Consider the following 18,223-nt stretch of genomic DNA (forward strand, 5'->3'; position numbering starts at 1 on the left):
AGTATTACAAACAATGTCACCTGACACATCTGAAACATGTAGATGAAAGACAAGCATTCTCATAAAAATACAACTTTCCAAAATTGAAAGGGGAAAGGGGGCTCTGTAAGTCAGAAGTTAAACTTTGTACAGAGAAGACTGGATACAGTGTAGCATGCCTATAATCCCCACACTGGGGAAACGACTGCAGGAGGATCCCAAGTTCCAGGCTCATCTGTGCTACATAAGACTTTGTCTCAAAAACAAAAGCAATGTATCTCTCTACCAGGAGTCTACAAGTCTGCTTTCCTGAGACTTTCCTCCAAGTGCTCTGCCTTGAGCCATGGCGCAGTCTAAAGACCAGCACACAGAAGGCACCACAATATGACTATGCTGGGGTTTTAGTCCAAGAATAGTGATGAATTGAATCCTAAAACCAAATAAACACATGAATTATAAATGAAAAAAATAAAAGACAATCTACATAACTTACCACACTACAAGACAAGGGCTGGGGACAGCTCAGTAGAAGATTGTCTGACCAGTGTAAGTGAGGCCCAGGTTATAAACAAACAAACAAACAGTGAGAAGGCAAAAAGGGACAAGTACTTGAGTGAATATATATACACACACATATACATATATACATAAATATGCATGCATGCATACATACATACATACATTCATACATATAAACACATGGCGGGGAGAGGTTGTTTTAGTTTGGTTTTTGTTTTTTCCCAGACAGGGTTTCTCCATGTAGCCCCTGGCTGTCCTAGAACTCACTCTGTAGAGCAGGCTGGCCTCTGCCTCCTGAATGCTGGGATTAAAGGCAAGCACCACCACCTCCCCAATGGAGTGAGTATTTAAAGCCCACAAAAGATACATTTTTATAAGTCTACTTATGTCAGGGGGTATGTGCAGACAGGAGGACAATTTGTGGAGTGGGGTTTTCCCTTAGTAAAGCGTACCCCAGGATGGAATTCAGGGCACCAGGCTTGGCACCTTACCTACTGAGCCATCTCACCATTGCAGCTAATGTTTTGAAAGTCATATTCAGCCATAATAAAATGAGACTCTTAAGTTTCTTTTTTTGTTGTTGTTGATTTTTTTGTTTTGTTTTGTTTTTTGTTTTGTTTTTTGAGACAGGGTTTCTCTGTGTAGTCCTGGCTATCCTAGAACTCACTCTGTAGATCAGGCTGGCCTCGAACTCAGAAATCCGCCTGCCTCTGCCTCCCAAGTGCTGGGATTAAAGGTGTGCGCCACCACTACCCGGCGACTCTTAAGTTTCCTACTGTCTCTTCAACAACAACGACAACAACAACAGAGCTCTCGACCAAGCCAATGGGTACTGAGGCTCCTTTCTGTAATCCCAACACTTAGAAGACTGAGGCAAGAAGAGGACAAGTGGAAACCAGCCAGAGCTACATATCCAGGCAGTGGCATGTGCCTTACCCTCTGAGTTTGAGGATAGCCTGGTCTATATACTGAGTTCCAGGACAGCCAGGGCTATACAGAGAAACCTTGTCTGGGAAAAAAAAAAAAGAAGAAGAAGAAGAATAAAAAGTTGAAACAGGCCGGGCGGTGGTGGCGCATGCCTTTAATCCCAGCACTTGGGAGGCAGAGGCGGGCGGATTCTGAGTTCGAGGCCAGCCTGGTCTACAGAGTGAGTTCCAGGACAGCCAGGACTACACAGAGAAACCTTGTCTCGAAAAAAACAAAAACAAAAAAAAGTTGAAACAGCTGTTCAGGCAGGATACAGACCAATCCATGTAAGCTGGGTGCCGGATACATAGCTCAGTTCTGTATGTCTATATCTGATCAGCCTATGAAAAAACCCTTGACACTACCCATCCCCAAGAAGAGTCTAAGGAAAATTCACCACACTGTTCAGGACCACAGGAGGAGTGGAAGAGTGTGCCCTCACCTTAAACTAGAGCAACAGAAGACGGCTTTCACTATGATGTCCACAATATGAACATTGAGGAATGAGTCTGACACACACATATGACTTGTCAGCAGAATTCACACATTCCTCAGAATGCATCACAGACCTCAGGCAAGGCAAGGCACATGCCTGAGAAGAAGCTTGGAGCCAATGGAGCTCAGGAGATTGCACAGGCATTTCAAAGCCCATCTGAAGCCATAGTCACAATTAACCCACTCACACTCTTGAAGTTTCTAAGACAGGACAGAGAACCAAATAAAACACTGGGCTTTACCAAAATCAAAACTCCTGCTCAGAGCTGGGCACACACACATCTGAGCAGCACAGCAGACCAGCCTCAAGTGAAATCACAGAGCGCACCCTGAAGAAGAGCAGAAACACCGGCAATGAGCATCTACTTCCACTGCATGAAGGATACTTGAGCTTAATGAGGAAAACAGATCCTTCCAAGTAAAAACTAGGAGACAGTCTCTACTTCAGAAATGCAACAGCTCCTGGAAAAACTCTTGATACAACCCATCTCCAAAGAGAGTCTAAGAAAAATTTATCCCACTATCCAGGACCATCGGGGGAGTGGAACACTGGGCTTTCACCTTAAACTGGAGCTTTCTTATAAAATCGTACATACCATCTCCCCTCCGCTGCTGCTATCAGTGACCCAGGTCCACAATAAGCCCTGTGACAACAGTAACTAAATGATAGCCCCAAACTACAAAGAATCCAAAGTCCACATCCAATGTGGGTTCATTCTTACACGGGAATACTACGTAACAACAAAAAGGAAAGTCTCCTGACAGAAAATCACAGGATACATCAAAGGCAGCCTCACTTCATCAGCTTGGCCCTCTGAGGAGATAGCAGCATCATGGAGGAACAAAGAAGGATGGGCGCTCCTTTCTGGGATAACAGAGACGTCTGTGCCTTCCACAAACCTACAATGGTATGCACTCAGAAACTGCTGTCCAGACACCACGAGCACCAGCTTTCCTCAAGTGAGCCAAAGACACAGTCTAGGAGTCAGCCGGTAAGAACAGAGGCTTGTGAACAATAAGCAGGTGCAGAGAGCTTGGAAATGTGTTAATAAAACATCAGCAAGAAAAGAATTCAAGTGGGAAGTACAAAGTGTAAAGTGCTACAGACCCTGCTGAACAGTGGCTGGAAGGGGCGAGGTCTCTGGAATCCCAGCAGCACGGCTGGGACAAGATGCCGACTGTCCCCAGCAGCATGGTGCACCAAGCTACTGAGGCAAGGTGAATGCAGCAACATGGCTGGGTGGCCACTGACTATCAAGAGCTGGGTCCTCCCTCCCACCAGCCCCAGGATGCCTAGCACCCAGCTCTCTGCCGGACAGAGAGCTGTCTCATCACCTCCCAGGAGGAAAGGAGAACTGAAACCTAAGCAATGCCAAATGAGGGGGATACCCACCTCACCACCATACACTCTAGGCCAAGCCTGAGGGATACGTGCAATTTACTGAAAGGGGTATCTCAACAGTTTTAGGTGGGAAAAGATTACTATCCCTTACAGAAACTGCTGAGACTCAAGTAGGGAAAAAGAAGAAAGAAAAATCGACAAAGGACAGGACTGAATTTCACTAACAAGGAAGTACAAATGGTCTAGATTCATAATCAGAGAAACTCAAGCTAAAACCACAACACTGTTTCACACCCACCAGCTTGGCAAGAATGCAAGACAGGGAGGATTCTCACCCTGATGCTGGGGGCTGGAGCTGGCACAACTGTTTTGGGAAGCAACGGAATAGTAACACTAAGCGAACACACACCCACACCCCTAAATCCTCCTACTCAACAAAACGCGATAAAGGCAGTCTTGCCTGCCTCAGGGACAGGCATGCACACAGGAGATACATATAACAACCTTCTCTGTGCCGGCAAGGGCAGGATTGTAAACGGGCAAAACCTGACAACATCCCTCAGCAGACGTCCAGGTGTTATCCTTCGGAGGAGTGTATGCAGCACCGGTGCATCGGCCACCAGCACAAACACAGCTCGGGAAAGACTTGACCAAAGCCAGCAGTGAAGACTGAAAAGAACCAGGGAACACAGTCCTGATCCTGTCTGCAGATAGTGCCCAAAGAACAGCACTGCACACCAAGTGGCGAGAGGGTGAGTGCTGAGGGTGAGTGTGAGTGCTGACTGAGTGCTGAGGGTGAGTGTGAGTGCTGACTGAGTGCTGAGGGTGAGTGTGAGTGCTGACTGAGTGCTGAGGGTGAGTGTGAGTGCTGACTGAGTGCTGAGGGTGAGTGTGAGTGCTGACTGAATGCTGAGGATGAGGGTGAGTGCTGACTGAGTGCTGAGGGTGAGTGTCAGTGCTGACTGAATGCTGAGGGTGAGTGTGAGTGCTGAGTGCTGAGGGTGAGTGTGAGTGCTGACTGAGTGCTGAGGGTGAGTGTGAGTGCTGACTGAATGCTGAGGATGAGGGTGAGTGCTGACTGAGTGCTGAGGGTGAGGGTGAGTGCTGACTGAATGCTGAGGATGAGTGTGAGTGCTGACTGAATGCTGAGGGTAAGGGTGAGTGCTAACTGAATGCTGAGGGTGAGTGTGAGTGCTGACTGAATGCTGAGAGTCAGGGTGAGTGCTGACTGAATGCTGAAGGTGAGTATGCGTTCTGAGGATGAGTGTGAGTGCTGACTGAGTGCTGAGGATGAGTGTGAGTGCTAACTGAATGCTGAGGGTGAGGGTGAGTGCTGACTGAATGCTGAGGGTGAATGTGAGTGCTGACTGAATGCTGAGGGTGAGGGTGAGTGCTGACTGAATGCTGAGGATGAGTGTGAGTGCTGACTGAATGCTGAGAGTGAATGTGAGTGCTGACTAAATGCTAAGGGTGAGGGTGAGTGCTGACTGAGTGCTGAGAGTGAGGGTGAGGGTGAATGCTGGCTGAATGCTGAGGGTGAGGGTGAGTGCTGACTGAGTGCTGAGGGTGAGGGTGAGTGCTGACTGAATGCTGAGAGTGAATGTGAGTGCTGACTAAATGCTAAGGGTGAGGGTGAGTGCTGACTGAGTGCTGAGGGTGAGGGTGAGGGTGAATGCTGGCTGAATGCTGAGGGTGAGGGTGAGTGCTGACTGAATGCTGAGGATGAGTGTGAGTGCTGGCTGAATGCTGAGGATGAGTGTGAGTGCTGACTGAATGCTGAGAGTGAATGTGAGTGCTGACTAAATGCTAAGGGTGAGGGTGAGTGCTGACTGAGTGCTGAGGGTGAGGGTGAGGGTGAATGCTGGCTGAATGCTGAGGGTGAGTGCTGACTGAATGCTGAGGATGAGTGTGAGTGCTGACTGAATGCTGAGGATGAGTGTGAGTGCTGACTGAATGCTGAGGGTGAATGTGAGTGCTGACTGAATGCTGAGAGTGAATGTGAGTGCTGACTAAATGCTAAGGGTGAGGGTGAGTGCTGACTGAGTGCTGAGGGTGAGGGTGAGTGCTGAGGATATGTGCTGAGGGTGAGTGTGAGAGTATGTCCTGAGTTCTGATTGAGTGCTGAGCACTGAGTATGAGTGCTGAGGGTGAGTGCCTCCAGCAGCAGAGCAGGGAAGGGCACAGGTCAGAGAACAGACAGCACTGTCCTGAGACTCCATGCTTTAACACACAGAACATCTGCTCCTCCTGAACAAGGTCCTCACCTTCTCCAGAGGAAGCCTCTTTCCTCTGTCCAGCCAAGTCCCAGAGACCCCAGCCCCTGCTGCTGTTCACCCCAGAAGTGTCATCTTTCCCTGTGTACAAGTCTGTCCTCAACCAGCCTTCTCTGACCCCTACCCTCTCCTGTAGAAAGAGGGTCTTCTAGGTTCAACAAGAAGAGACCAGAGCAGCAATGATGGAACATGCCTATAATCCCTGTACACAGGAGGCAGAGGCAGGAGGACTGAGAGTTCAAGGCCACCCTGGGCTACAAAACAAATTCAAGCCCATTCATGACTACAAAGTAAAACCCTGTCTCAAAAAGAAAAGAAAGAAAAGAAAATAGTCTACCATTAAAGGAAAAGTGAAATGGCCTCTCTCCCCTTCCTTGCTCGGCCTTGGCTTCAGTCTTAGGTGAGTGTGCTACCTGTCTGTATCTGTAGTTCTAGCTATAAAAGAAGCTCAAGTATGTGTTGGGGGCGTGGAGCACAGGAGCACAGGAGTTCAAGAACAGCCTCAGCAACATAATGAGATTCAGTGTTTTAAAAAGGGAAGAAAGGGGGATTAGAAGAGGGAGGGGGTGGTAAGACAGAGGCAGAGAAAGGCTGACAGAGTGGGGGGGAGGGGTCCTTGGCTCTCATTTAGGGAGCTCAGAGGCTGCTGAAGGAATATAAGGGTCAGTGTGAAGTGAGGTCTCAGGGCAATGAAGTAGAGAGCCAGAATTAGAGTGTGAGGGTCCAGCACACCCCGCCCTCCCCCACCCTGAGGCCAATGCTGCCCCGTCAGGTCTCAGTCCTCCAGATGCCCCATGGGGCTAGGAATTGTTCATATCCATCCTCCCTTTCCCAAAGCCACCGCCAGACCCAGAGGGCCTTGTGCATTCTGAAAGGGTAAAAGCACCATCCAGTGGCCTCTGTATCCCAACACCACACTCAGAGGCCTGCTGGAAGTTCACCCGCCGTGAGTGAGGTACCTCTCCTTCCTAGCGTCTCTTCACTCAGATCCCCCTCCGGGGCACTCTGTCCAAGTTCAGTGCCTGGAAGGCTCCTTGGTGATTAAGCCCACTTTCCCTGTCTCCCCAGAGGGAAGCCTGGAGCGCCCTCAGCCTGGTGTCTAGAGTTCCTCTTCTCCCCCACTAGCTGAAGCTCCTGAGTAGGATCCAAGTCAAGAAATCACAAAAGTTTCAAGCTGGGCAGTAGTAGAATGGGAAGCTGTGGGTCCACACAGAGACGGGTGGCCACAGCGTCCGCCCAGTGGATAAATCTGCTCTAACCCTTTCCAAGGGGCGAGGAGGAGGTCGCCTACCCACGAGAGGCCAGGCTCGTGCAACGGCAAAATTAACTGCTCCAAGCCAAGAGTACAACGGTCTCCAAAGCTCTCGCCCCGGCGCCCCGACCCCAGGCCGACAGGTGAAGACAGCGCAGACCTCAGCCGCGGGGTAGACGGAGAGGCGACAGTGGCGTGTCCCGTGAGCCTCGGGCCCAGGCCTCTGGGGTGTGACAGTGCCGCTGCACGCGGGAGGAGAGCTGTGGCACTCGCCGAGAGCTGGACCGCCTGAGGTCCGCAGCGCAGCGCAGCCCGGCCCGGGACGCAGGTGTCAAGGTGCGGGCAGAGCACCGGCCCCGGCGAGCCACAGGCCCGCTGCCCCGCCCCGGCCCTCGCCTTGCAGTCACCCGTGCGCGCTCGGGGGCGCGGGGTCCCGGCCCGCGGGCAGGTGCGCGCGGACAAAGCGCGGCGCGGGGGCGTACCTGGGCACGCAGCTGGGGCTGGAGCCGTCCACCTCCCAGGTGGCAAACAGGTTCATGGGCACCGGAGTGTTGAGCGCTCCGGGCGCGCCGGGCAGGCCGAGGCGGCCCCGCTCGGCCATGGCGCCGGCCCCGCCGTCCCTCGGCGGCCTGGGGCTGCGCCGGGCCGCGGGAGCGCGGCGGGCGGGCGGGCCGGGCGCGCGGAGGGCGGCGGCGCGGTCACATGGCGCCGGCGGGCGGCGGGAGTCCGGCAGGCCCGCGGGCGGTGTCCAGGCGGCGCCCGCGCCCCGCCCCCTACCGCACCGCGCCGCTCATTGGCCGACAGGGCAGGGCTCGCGCGGCGCACCCAATCACCGCCTACCGGAAGTGAGGCGCGCGCCCCAGGGCGTCTCCGGCGCCCAGCCGCGGGAGCGAGCGCGCGCGGCTGCGCACAGGCTGTGCCCTCTCGGGGACTCGGGCAAGCGACGCGATGGCTGCGGGAGTGGCCAGGTCTACGAGCCCTCACGCTCCCTGCGGCGCACCGCGCGGACCTAGGGACGTGCCCATGTAGCCCGGTGACTCTCATCCGGTTGCCATCCTGTGCGTCCCCGCACAGGCCCCAAGGCCTCCGGGCTCACTCTCACACTGTAGGCCCCACCCACCCGTATTCCTTGAGGAGTTTCAGCCACCATCTGTCCCTCCTAGCTGCCCCATGCGGCAACCTCCTCCCATCCAGCCTCCTCCTACTTTCGGCAGTGCTTTATTTATCTATTTTTACGCCTTTCTCAAGACCATCACAACAAATATTTGGTACAGGGTGCATTCTGCCTTGTTCACAGTGAACTTGGGCCAAAAGGAGGGGCGGGTGGGCGATCAGACTGCAGAGCCCAACAGGCAGAGGGTTCCAGGCATGGCCTTGTGAAGGCCGGCTAGGCTCTGGGGCTTAGGAAGAAGCTCAAAGAAGCAGATGTCCGTCTCCATCTCTTTGGTTGTCTTTGGTCAAAGTCAACACACTTAGGAAGAAGCTTTTCTGGCATGTCTTGTTTCTTTGTATCCACAGCCTTACACAATTGCTTTTCTCCCTCTAGGTTCTGTGTCTTATTATCTACCAGTAAGTTTATTGAAACAATTCTAACTCAAACCAATCTGACCTGGCTGTCCCTCCTTGCCCTTCAGGTTTACCCAGTAACCCTGCTTTCTACGATTCTTCCCAGGAAGGCCTTGGGGGGGGGGGTCCCTCCTCTTCTGTGACACCCCACCCAATGCCAACTACATTTGGAGCTCCTCTGCCAGAGGCAGCCTCCTGCTGTAACTCCAAGATGGGAGCTGCAAACAGCTGCAGCTGCTTAAAGCCAGAGTCCCGCTTTGAAGAGAACAAGGGGACCTGTGTTTTCCTCATGTTCCTCACTCATTGGGGTGGTAAAACAAAGTCCAGAGGGTCTGTCAGTCTGTGAGCAGCTGAAATGAATATTGTCTGACATTGCAGCCCTATTGCGGCCAGTAGTGAGACTTGTACCTAGGAAACCGGAGGCTGTGTTCGCTGGGCTTCGCCAGCCTCGGTGGACAGGCTGCCTTTGATTGGAAGCAAAGGACAAGCATCCACTGACCTCAGCGATTGGCATACAGTGCTGGGGACAGACCACGGGTGCGTTTGCAGGCAGAAGAATGGGCTGCCTGATGAGTTGTGTCTGTGTGCACCAGGCAGGCACTGCGGCCAGGGTCGAGGGCGGAAGTGAGAACGATCAAGCTGAGCACACTGGGGCTTGGCACCGGGGCCTTGGTTGAGCTGTGCCATCTTGTACTAGACACCATTGTAGGTTCTCAATGAATAGGACATATATCTGCCCATTCTCACTTTAGACGGGAGCAAAGTGAGGTACATGCCGTTCTGTGCTTTCTAAGGGAAAGCAGTAGTGTGTGTGTGTGTGTGTGTGTGCTCGGCAAGCAAGGCAAACGTGCGCGTGTTGGCTGTCTGTTAAGGTAGGTCATGGAGACAGACCTACCTTAGTGGTGACTAGTGTTTTCTAAGTGAGCAGATAGCAGTTTAATCTGTTTCACCAAATCTGTTATTTGGATCTTGGTCCTCTCTGTACTTGAAAATAATGCTGTCTCTATTCTCCTTTTGTAAACTGTAGGTCCCAAGACAAGTTCCTTGAAAGCCGGGAAATGTGTCTTCCTGTGAACGAGGTGTGATGACTCCTACCCTTCCACATGTGTGGCATTTCTCTACAACTTTTCCTTTAAAATGGGAACTTAGTTCAGGATGAGCCTCTGTGAACAACCAGCGTGACTGGGGAGAGGGCCCAAGGAGGGGGACCTTCAGAGCCTTGTAGTCCCAAGTCAGCTCATATAAACCACTGTTAAGACCTGACAACAAGCAGCCTGCTCAGCAGCAGGCATTTGTTTTTTGGTAGTAACTATATTTTGGGCTCCAGAAAAGACCTCGGGCATTGGCAGGAAGTGGAGGTTTTAGCCAGCTTCCTATAGTCCCACAGATTTTGAGTGGGTTTCCCCTCAGCCTGCACACTGGGGATCTGATCTGCCTAGCTGGTGTTCCAGACCACGAGTTCCTGGGAAACTACTGATCTGTTTAGCTTGAGTTAAAGTGATATGAACCTGGCATGAGGATGTGATACAAGCTCACATGTACATAGTACATAGTGTAGGCATGACATGGCCCATGCCTGAAGGAGCTCCCTCAGAGTCCAGGGACCTTGTAGTAAATCCAGGGCACAGGAACCACAGGGACTGCAGGCCTCTGACCATGCTGGGGTACACCTGACACACATGCATGTGTTTAGTGAATGAGCTCTGGTGGGCACTAGGCACTGAGCCTTCTGCTCTTCTCTGGTCTGCCCTCCTTTGCAGTGTTAACTGATGAGTTGTCAAGCCCCTGGATAGCCTGTGGTTCTGTGTTAATGTAGTTCATATTCAACATCCCTGCCAGCCTTGCTGTGGCCGAGCCAGGGTTTCAGGCTCAGTTCTGGCCTGTATAGCTGAGCCACTATCAAGAAGGCAGAAACAGAAAATTCACACTGAAGATACACTGGTCACATGGAGTGTGGGTCATACATGCCTACTTTTGGGAAAGGAATGTTGTATCCCGGAACACAGGTAACCTTCAGAAGCTAAGCAGGTGTGAGGGGAGAGGCTGTGAGCAGCAAGGCTCCAGGCAGAGCACCTGACCCTGGGTCTTTCTGAGTCGAGCACAGTGTAGACGTGGTCTACAAAAGTGAAACAGGGCTGTAAATGTTACCAAGGGAACTGGGGTTCTCCTGCAGTGTCCTTAGTCTCACTGATAAAAGAATGCATAAAGAAACTCAAAAACCATTTTATTAGCATTTAAGAGGAAACACAGTACAGGTTAGATAAAAATCCCGGCAACCACCAGGAAGACATGAAAAAGGCTTTTGAGTTAGACATAGAGTAGAAATAGTTACTAAGACAGGGGAGGAATGGCTGGAAGAGAGGCTCAGCTGGAAGACTGCTCGCTGCTCTTGCAGAGGACAGGAGTTCAGTTCCCAACATCCACGTCCAGCTCCATCAGGATCCAACACTGTCTTCTCACCTCTGCACACATGTGTGCACGCGGACACACACACACACACACTAAAATTAGTTTTAAAAGGAAGAAAAAGAACTCCCAAGAATAGAAATGAACTGGTAAGCAAAGATTACCTGCTGGCCACACGTCGTATGCCCACTTCCGGCATCCACTCTGCTCTCGGCTGTATTCCACAGCTTGGTTTCATACTCTATTCCTTATGTTATGCCAGGTAAGGACAGGGTTCCAATCTTCCTCCGTGGCCTCTTTCCTGTTTTTCTGTTGTTGCTTGCTTGCTTCCTTGCTTGTTTTTGAGATAGAGTTTCTCTACATGGCCCTGGCTGTGCTGAACTCTGTGTAGAATAGGCAGGCCTGGAATTCACAGACATCAGTTCACCTCTGCGTCCTGAGTGCCTCTATGCCCAGCCCATCTGTTAATCTTTTTTTAAAAGATTTAATTTTATGTATGTGAGTATAATGTCACTCTCTTCAGACACACCGGAAGAGTGCATCGTTATCACATTACAGATGGTTGTGAGCCACCATGTGGTTGCTAGGAATTGAACTCAGGACCTTTGGAAGAGGAGTCAGTGCTTGTTTTTTTTTTTTTTTTTTTTTTTTTTTGGTTTTTTTGATTTTTGAGACAGGGTTTCTCTGTGTAGTCCTGGCTGTCCTGGAACTCACTCTGTAGACCAGGCTGGCCTCGAACTCAGAACTCAGAAATCCGCCTGCCTTTGCCTCCCAAGTGCTGGGATTAAAGGCATGCGCCACCACTGCCCTGCAGAGTCAGTGCTCTTAACCGCTGAGCCAGCTCTCCAGCCCCTCCCCCACCCCCCACCCCCCACCCCCATTAATCTTAATGTAGCTTTTCAGGCCCTATTCTCTTAATAGTGTTTGGAATATGAACGAGCTGCTTATGGTTGAAGAGCTGTCCTTTGGAAACCACCAAGAGGTCAGCAGTTCACAGGCACCTGCTGTATGTACACATTTCCTGGTTTGTTTTATGTCTGACCTAGTTTGGCAAGAACCTGAGCATCATGAATCCATGTGATCAACCAAGGTGTCCATGTGGATGCCCTGCTGGGTGACTGGCATGGAGCAGAGCCTAAACCACTAATGCTGACTGCTCCCAGAACTACTACCAGGAGGTGCCATTGAAGGTGTCCCCAAGACGTGATAGGCCCCTGGAGTTGCAAGGTTCAGAGATGCACTCATTGACTCATTCAGTTATTCTCAAACCAGTGTCAAATCCTGGAGCTGCAGGAATGGACTGCTTGCTCTAGAGAGGTAGGTATTCTCCAGGAGCTAGGATGCAGTTCTAGGGTATGTTGTCAGGGACTGTGCAGGAAGCAGGAAGGTGGTAGGTAGGTCATGGAGGAGGTATAAGTGAGCCTGAGGACTGTGTGGAATAGCCACAAGGAAGGGCAGTCCTAGCAAGGTCTGGAAGGTCCAATGTCCCTAAAGATTTATATCAGGCCTCCCTTTGCCCTAGTAGCTCTTAAGCCACAACATTAGCCCCAGGTAGCTTCAGTCCAGGATCACAAATGTTCTCAGCTTGGTGACTTTTGGATTACTGAAAGGCCTAGGTTAGACAGCTCAGAATGAAAACCCAGCAGAAGCAGGGCAGTGGCAACGCACGCCTTTTATCCCAGCACTCAGGAGGCAAAGGCAGGCGGATCTCACCAGCCTAATATACAGAGTAAGTTCCAGGGCTACAGGGAGAAAAACCTGGTCTTGAAAGAAAAAAGAAAGAAAGAAAAAAGAAAAGGAAAGAAAGAAAGCAAAATAAAAGACAAAGCCTGGTTCTGTTTCTGCTCCATCTGCTTGCCAGCTTGTATCTTTCTAATCTATATATCTCTGAGCTCTGCCGGACCCAAGGCCATGGGGACAGTAGTTAGTTCTGGGTGCTTCTATGCGGGCCCTTTGGGAATTTATGATGTAGTGCCTTCTTTTGAGGGTGAACAATAGGTAATAGTTTTCTGACACACATGAAGACTGAGGGAGGCAAATGCCCTGGGTATTGGAGGCTCAGAATGAACTGAAAGGAACAAGGAGGGAACTCGAGACTCAACCCCAGGCCTGACCTACCACACAGGTACCCTGTTCTCTCTTCCTCCTCCCCTTTCCTTCCCCAAGTCTCTCTAAGGCCTCACTCTGTAGCCCAGTCTGGCCTGGAACTAAAAAATTTTTCTGTCCCCACTTCCCCCCCCCCCACACTTCTGGGATTACAGGTGCATGCTGCTCTGCCTGGTTTTCACCATCTCTGTCTACAAGGGCATATACTTTTGCTTCTCTTTTGAAATCTGGATTCGAGTCCACATACTATATTTGCCATTTGTCAGATGCCACAACCCCTCAAAACCTTAATGTTTTCTGGAGTGTAGGCTTTCTCACATCCCACAATCTGGATGACCTGTAACCAACTTCTTCTGCCCTCTGTCTATGGGCATTTAGACTAGCATCATGTTTGTGTTACATTAGCCTATGCTATCAAAATCTTTAAAACAGAGAAAGAGTCAACGTTGCCATTGTGGGAAGAATTTAATAAGTCAATGAAATGCAAGGGGAACACCTGGGAAAATGATGAAACTCGTCAAAGTAAACAGCATTCGGAGTCATAAGATACACAGAAGGATTCTCTGCCCCTAAATCACAAACAATAAAACAAATACCTAGCATAGTGTGTCATAAGTCAAGCTGCCATAAGGAAATGCCAGAGGGGCTGAAGAAGTTGCTTCATGGTTAAGAGCACTGGTTGCTCTTGCAGGGGACCTGGGTTCAATTCCCAGAACCCACAAAGCATCTTTCAACCATCTGCAAATACTGTTAAGGGAGTCAGACAACCTCTTCTGGACTCTGTAGGTACCAAACATAGGCGTGGTGTATAAACATACATGCAGGCAAAATACCCATACACAAGTTCTCTCTCTCTCTGTGTCTCTTTGTCTCTCCTATGCTTGTTGTTTTTTGTTTCCTGAGACAGGGTTTCTCTGTGTAGCCCTGTCTATTCAAGAACTCACTCTGTAGACCAGGTTGGCCTCAAACTCAGAAATCCACCTCCCTGCCTCCTGAGCGCTGGGGTCAAAGGTGTGTGCTGCTACTGCCCAGCAAGTTTTCTCAAAAAGTTTAAGAACATGCCACAAACTGACTAGTTGATAACAGAAATGTGCTTCCCACAGTGCTGGAGGCTGAGGTGTCCAAGATAAAGAGGCTCCTCTGTGGTTCATAGAACTTTCTCGTTGCCTTTTCCCATGTTGATGAGCTAGCTTTCCGGGCCCCTCTCATATGAGCATTGACTGATCGCACCCATGAGGACTCCCAGTGGCCACACCTCCCAGTACCATTGCTGGGGGTAGAGAGGCCAGTATGGGAGACATCAGCATCCACATATAAAAACCAATCAGTGGCCCCAGGGTCTGTCTGCCACAGGGACGGGAACAGAGCTTCCAACTTGGCTTGAGTACCAGGCCCTCTGGAAGGGAAATGAGCTTCCCTAACTTCTCCCTGGCGTCTGCAGACAGCCTGTGGCTAGGTTCCAAAGGATGCTGGAATGTGTAGGGAACAACACCCACCATGTTCTCTATGGGGAGACAGAGCACTCATACTCCCCAGCACACCTGTAGAGCTACATCGGGCAGCAGAAAAGTTTAATGACGTCGGAAGTTCACCTGGAAGAATGACGATACCATTGCACCTGTTGAAACTGCCTTGCCTCTTAAACTCTGCATAGTCAGAGTTCTCTAGAGAAACATAACCAATGGCATGCAGAGGCACGTGTGCACACGCGCGCGCACACACACACACACACAGGCCAGCATGAGAATTTAAGTCAGCTTAAAATGGTAGCACTAGCAGAGTCATACCTGAGAGCTGAAAACCAGGTGGTTTCTTGTTCCATGAGGCTAGGTGCTTCAGCAGTAAGAGTAATTCCACAATGGCTGTCTCTCACTGGGGGACACCTAGATAACCTGTACTCACTCAGTCCACAAGGTGGGTGTCTCATCAACCCCAGTCCCTAGTCCAAGCTGAAAGCTTGTTCTGATGCCAGAGAGGGAACCTGCAGTGGCCACAGCAAGGCAGATTAACTCAGCTCCACCAGGGAAAGGCCAAGGGGGAAAAGCCAAATGGCCTGCCTTCCTACTGAGGCATCCTTTCTGAAGCAGAAGGTGCTGCCCACATAAGTCTTCCCACATCAATCAAAGCAATCAGGACAGTTCTTCAGGTGAGGTTCCCTAGTTTGTGTCGAATTGACATTAAAAACATAATACACCCACTGTCCCTCGTTATGAGCTAAGATGCTAAAACTTAGATGCTAGAGCTAAGAGAGGCTAGAACTCAGCCATAGCTGCTCTCTGAGAGACTAGGAGTAACAGCAACTACTGGTACACTGGGAAAAAGAAAAGGCATCATAGGACGGGCAGTAGTGGCGCACGCCTTTAATCCCAGCACTTGGGAGGCATAAGCAGGTGGATTTCTGAGTTCGAGGCCAGCCTGGTCTACAGCATGAGTTCCGGGACATCCAGGCTATACAGAGAAACCCTGTCTTGAAAAACAAAACAAAATAAAACAAAACAAAAGAAGAGGCATTTTCCAATGTGTCTGGTAGGATGTCAGTAACTAAAACCTCAAGATCTGAGAACAAACATTGAAAGAACCTGCTGACTGAGCATCCCGTGGTTGTTACACAGTGAGGCCCTGTCTCAAAAACAAACAACAAAAAACATTGAAAATAGAAAATCTAATCCCACTTGTTTTTTTTAAAGCAAGTATGTAAATGTGTGTGTCAAAGTGTTGTATATCTATTGGTATGTGATTATGTGTGCCAAATACGTTTTTCTCAAAAATACTGACACACTGCCGGGCCGTGGTGGCGCACGCCTTTAATCCCAGCACTTGGGAGGCAGAGGCAGGTGGATTTCTGAGTTCGAAGGCCAGCCTGGTCTACAGAGTTAGTTCCAGGACAGCCAGGGCTACACAGAGAAACCCTGTCTCAAAAAAAAAAAAAAAAAAAAAAAAAAAAAAAAATACTGACACACAGGAATTCAAGCTGCCATAAGGAAATATCGTAAACGGTTTGAAGTGCTAAGAGATTACTTCTGTGCTCCGAATGCAGTCGGTTCCTTGGTGTTTCTTTCTCTTATCTTCTTTCATGGTTTTTAACTACAGTGAAGAATATTGAGGTGGGAAATACGGATGTTCTGAGTCAAGCTAGCCGTGGAGTTGTGGTGCTGCACATCTTTAATCTCAGTACTCCAGAGGCAGAGGCATTTAGATCTCTGGGAGTTCGAGGCCAGCCTGGTCTATAGAGCAAGTTCCAAGCCAGCAAGGGTTAAAACAAAAAATCTGTCTCAGAAAAATAAAAGTATGTCATGTGTCGGATAAGTCAAGATAGACTGTGGCTGACCAGCTGTCGGGGTGAGACAGGTGCCCTGGAAAAATAAGAAAAATGCAGCCCCAGCACTTCCCCCCAGCACCTGAGAGCCATCATTATGGAAATATACATTTATTTAGTAGATTGTATCCTTACAGCCCTCGGAAACTATACAAGTCTGTAGGACAATGGAAAAGACAAATGTCAAAACATTTGCCAAGAATAAAATAGGCTTTTGTTTTCTTTGTAAACCGAGATGTCCGTTTCAATGGCCCGTTTGATACAGGCGAATGCAGACTAAAGGCCAGCCGGCTATCCCCATGATCTCGATTCACTCAGAGGTGGGCGCCCCCTCCTGGGCTACTCTGCTCAGGATTGTAGGCTCCCTCACCCTGCACCTTAGGATGGCAGAGCTGCCCTCTTCTGGTTGGCAGCTATCTTGGGCATTTGCCCTTGGTCTGTGGCATTGCAGGTGTGTATGGTATCTCAAAGGGAGAGCTTATAGAAGGTCATATCTGATAACTGGGAAACCACAGATGAACCATGACATACTTCCCCACTGGACACGCAAAGGAGCTCTCAGTGCTGTTCTCTAGAACATTCATGGTACGTGATGGTGTGAAAAGCCAGGAATTAAAGCTGGCCAGCAGCGTGACCTAGACTAATGGGCAGATGGCCCACCAGGCACCATCCTCTTACCTTATTTTATGTCTTTTTTTTTTTTTTTTTTTTGAGACAAGGTTTCTCTATGTACTCCTGGCTGTTCTGGAAGTCACTGTGTGTCGACCAGGCTTACCTCAAATGCTCAGAGATCTGCCTGCTTCTGCCTCCCAAGTGCTGAGATTAAAGGTATGAGACACAATGACTGTTAACTTGCTGATCAGAGTTTAAGAATTGGAGGGAAGGCCAGATGAGGTGGCACACACCTTTAATTCTAACACTCATGGTATCTCTGTGAGTTCAAGGCCAGCCTGGTCTTTAAAAAAATGAATCAGAGGGACCTTTGAGTTTAAGTTATAATGGTCCATGATTCTCTGTATGTAGGTAAAATATGGGAAAATACCAAGGTCCTAATATCATACAGAGAACAGCCAATGACAGTCATAAAAGACACAATACCACTGACAACATATAGGTGTTCAATACTGTTTTACCGGAATAAGTGAAAGGATAGCTTTTCTATAGGGTTATTTTATTTTTCTAAAGTTTTATTGTTAACAAACGTGGTCCTTCCAATCTGAAACAATTTATTGCTTCTTGAAACAGGGTCATATGTACCCTAGGTCTCAAACTCTGTTATGTAGCTGAGGTAGGCTTTAAGCCTGTGATCCTCTCAACTGCTGGGATTACAGTTCTGAGCCAGTATTTCTACTTGACGCTGTCACACTAAGCACTGGGATTTAACAGAAACTGGGGACTTTCAGATTATCACAGGCCAGATGGAGTGGACTTTCAATGCCAGGTTGTATCCTGGAGAAAGCAGGAATGTGGAAGAGGAGTGAAAAAGTATCCAAGCCTTTTTAAAAAAGGACACAGGGAACTTGAAAGAGCTACTGGCAACAGACAACGAGGCTGCAGGAAAGGTCGTCTCCCTTTTCCCTGGAGGGTGCCAGGTGGGCAAGAGCCACTGGAAGAGATATTTGCCAGGGACATGGTAAACTGGGGAGGGACAGGCAAGAGCAGTAAAAAAACCAGGTCAGGTTTGGAAACTGAGAGATAACGAAGAGAAAAAGATGGAAGGGACACAAAACAAGGTGGATGAAGTCGCCTGTGCATTTGGGATGTAGGAAAACTCATTTAATTATGCTGTCGACAGGACCCCTGGGGCACACCATGTGTAATTTTTCCCAGCCCACTCTGACAGGTTACTGCAGCAGGGCATGCACTGGGGACACCTGAGGGGCAGCTTCTCTCTCACTAAAAACCTCAGGGAAGGGCTCAGGTGCATTCACCCAGGAAGGAGATCCCTCCAGTCACAGGAACCTACTGTTAATGTCCAATTTAAATCCGAAGTTGGCTGGATG

The 18,223-nt window shown here is 49.7% G+C and overlaps 1 protein-coding gene across 4 annotated transcripts in view; it reads right to left on the reverse strand.

The window, feature by feature from the left end:
• Positions 1-7,467, reverse strand: part of Pacs2 (phosphofurin acidic cluster sorting protein 2) — a 60,343-nt gene extending 52,876 nt beyond the window's left edge. For all 4 annotated transcript variants that reach the window (XM_076920974.1, XM_076920972.1, XM_076920973.1 and 1 more), the window contains exon 1: positions 7,309-7,467. In XM_076920974.1, the coding sequence (XP_076777089.1) occupies positions 7,309-7,427 (119 nt within the window). In that variant the 5' untranslated portion in view covers positions 7,428-7,467. The remainder of the gene's footprint in view (positions 1-7,308) is intronic.
• Positions 7,468-18,223: the final 10,756 nt, after the last annotated feature.

Source organism: Arvicanthis niloticus, chromosome 23, assembly GCF_011762505.2.
Source record: "Arvicanthis niloticus isolate mArvNil1 chromosome 23, mArvNil1.pat.X, whole genome shotgun sequence".
Classification (NCBI taxonomy): Eukaryota; Metazoa; Chordata; class Mammalia; order Rodentia; family Muridae; genus Arvicanthis; species Arvicanthis niloticus.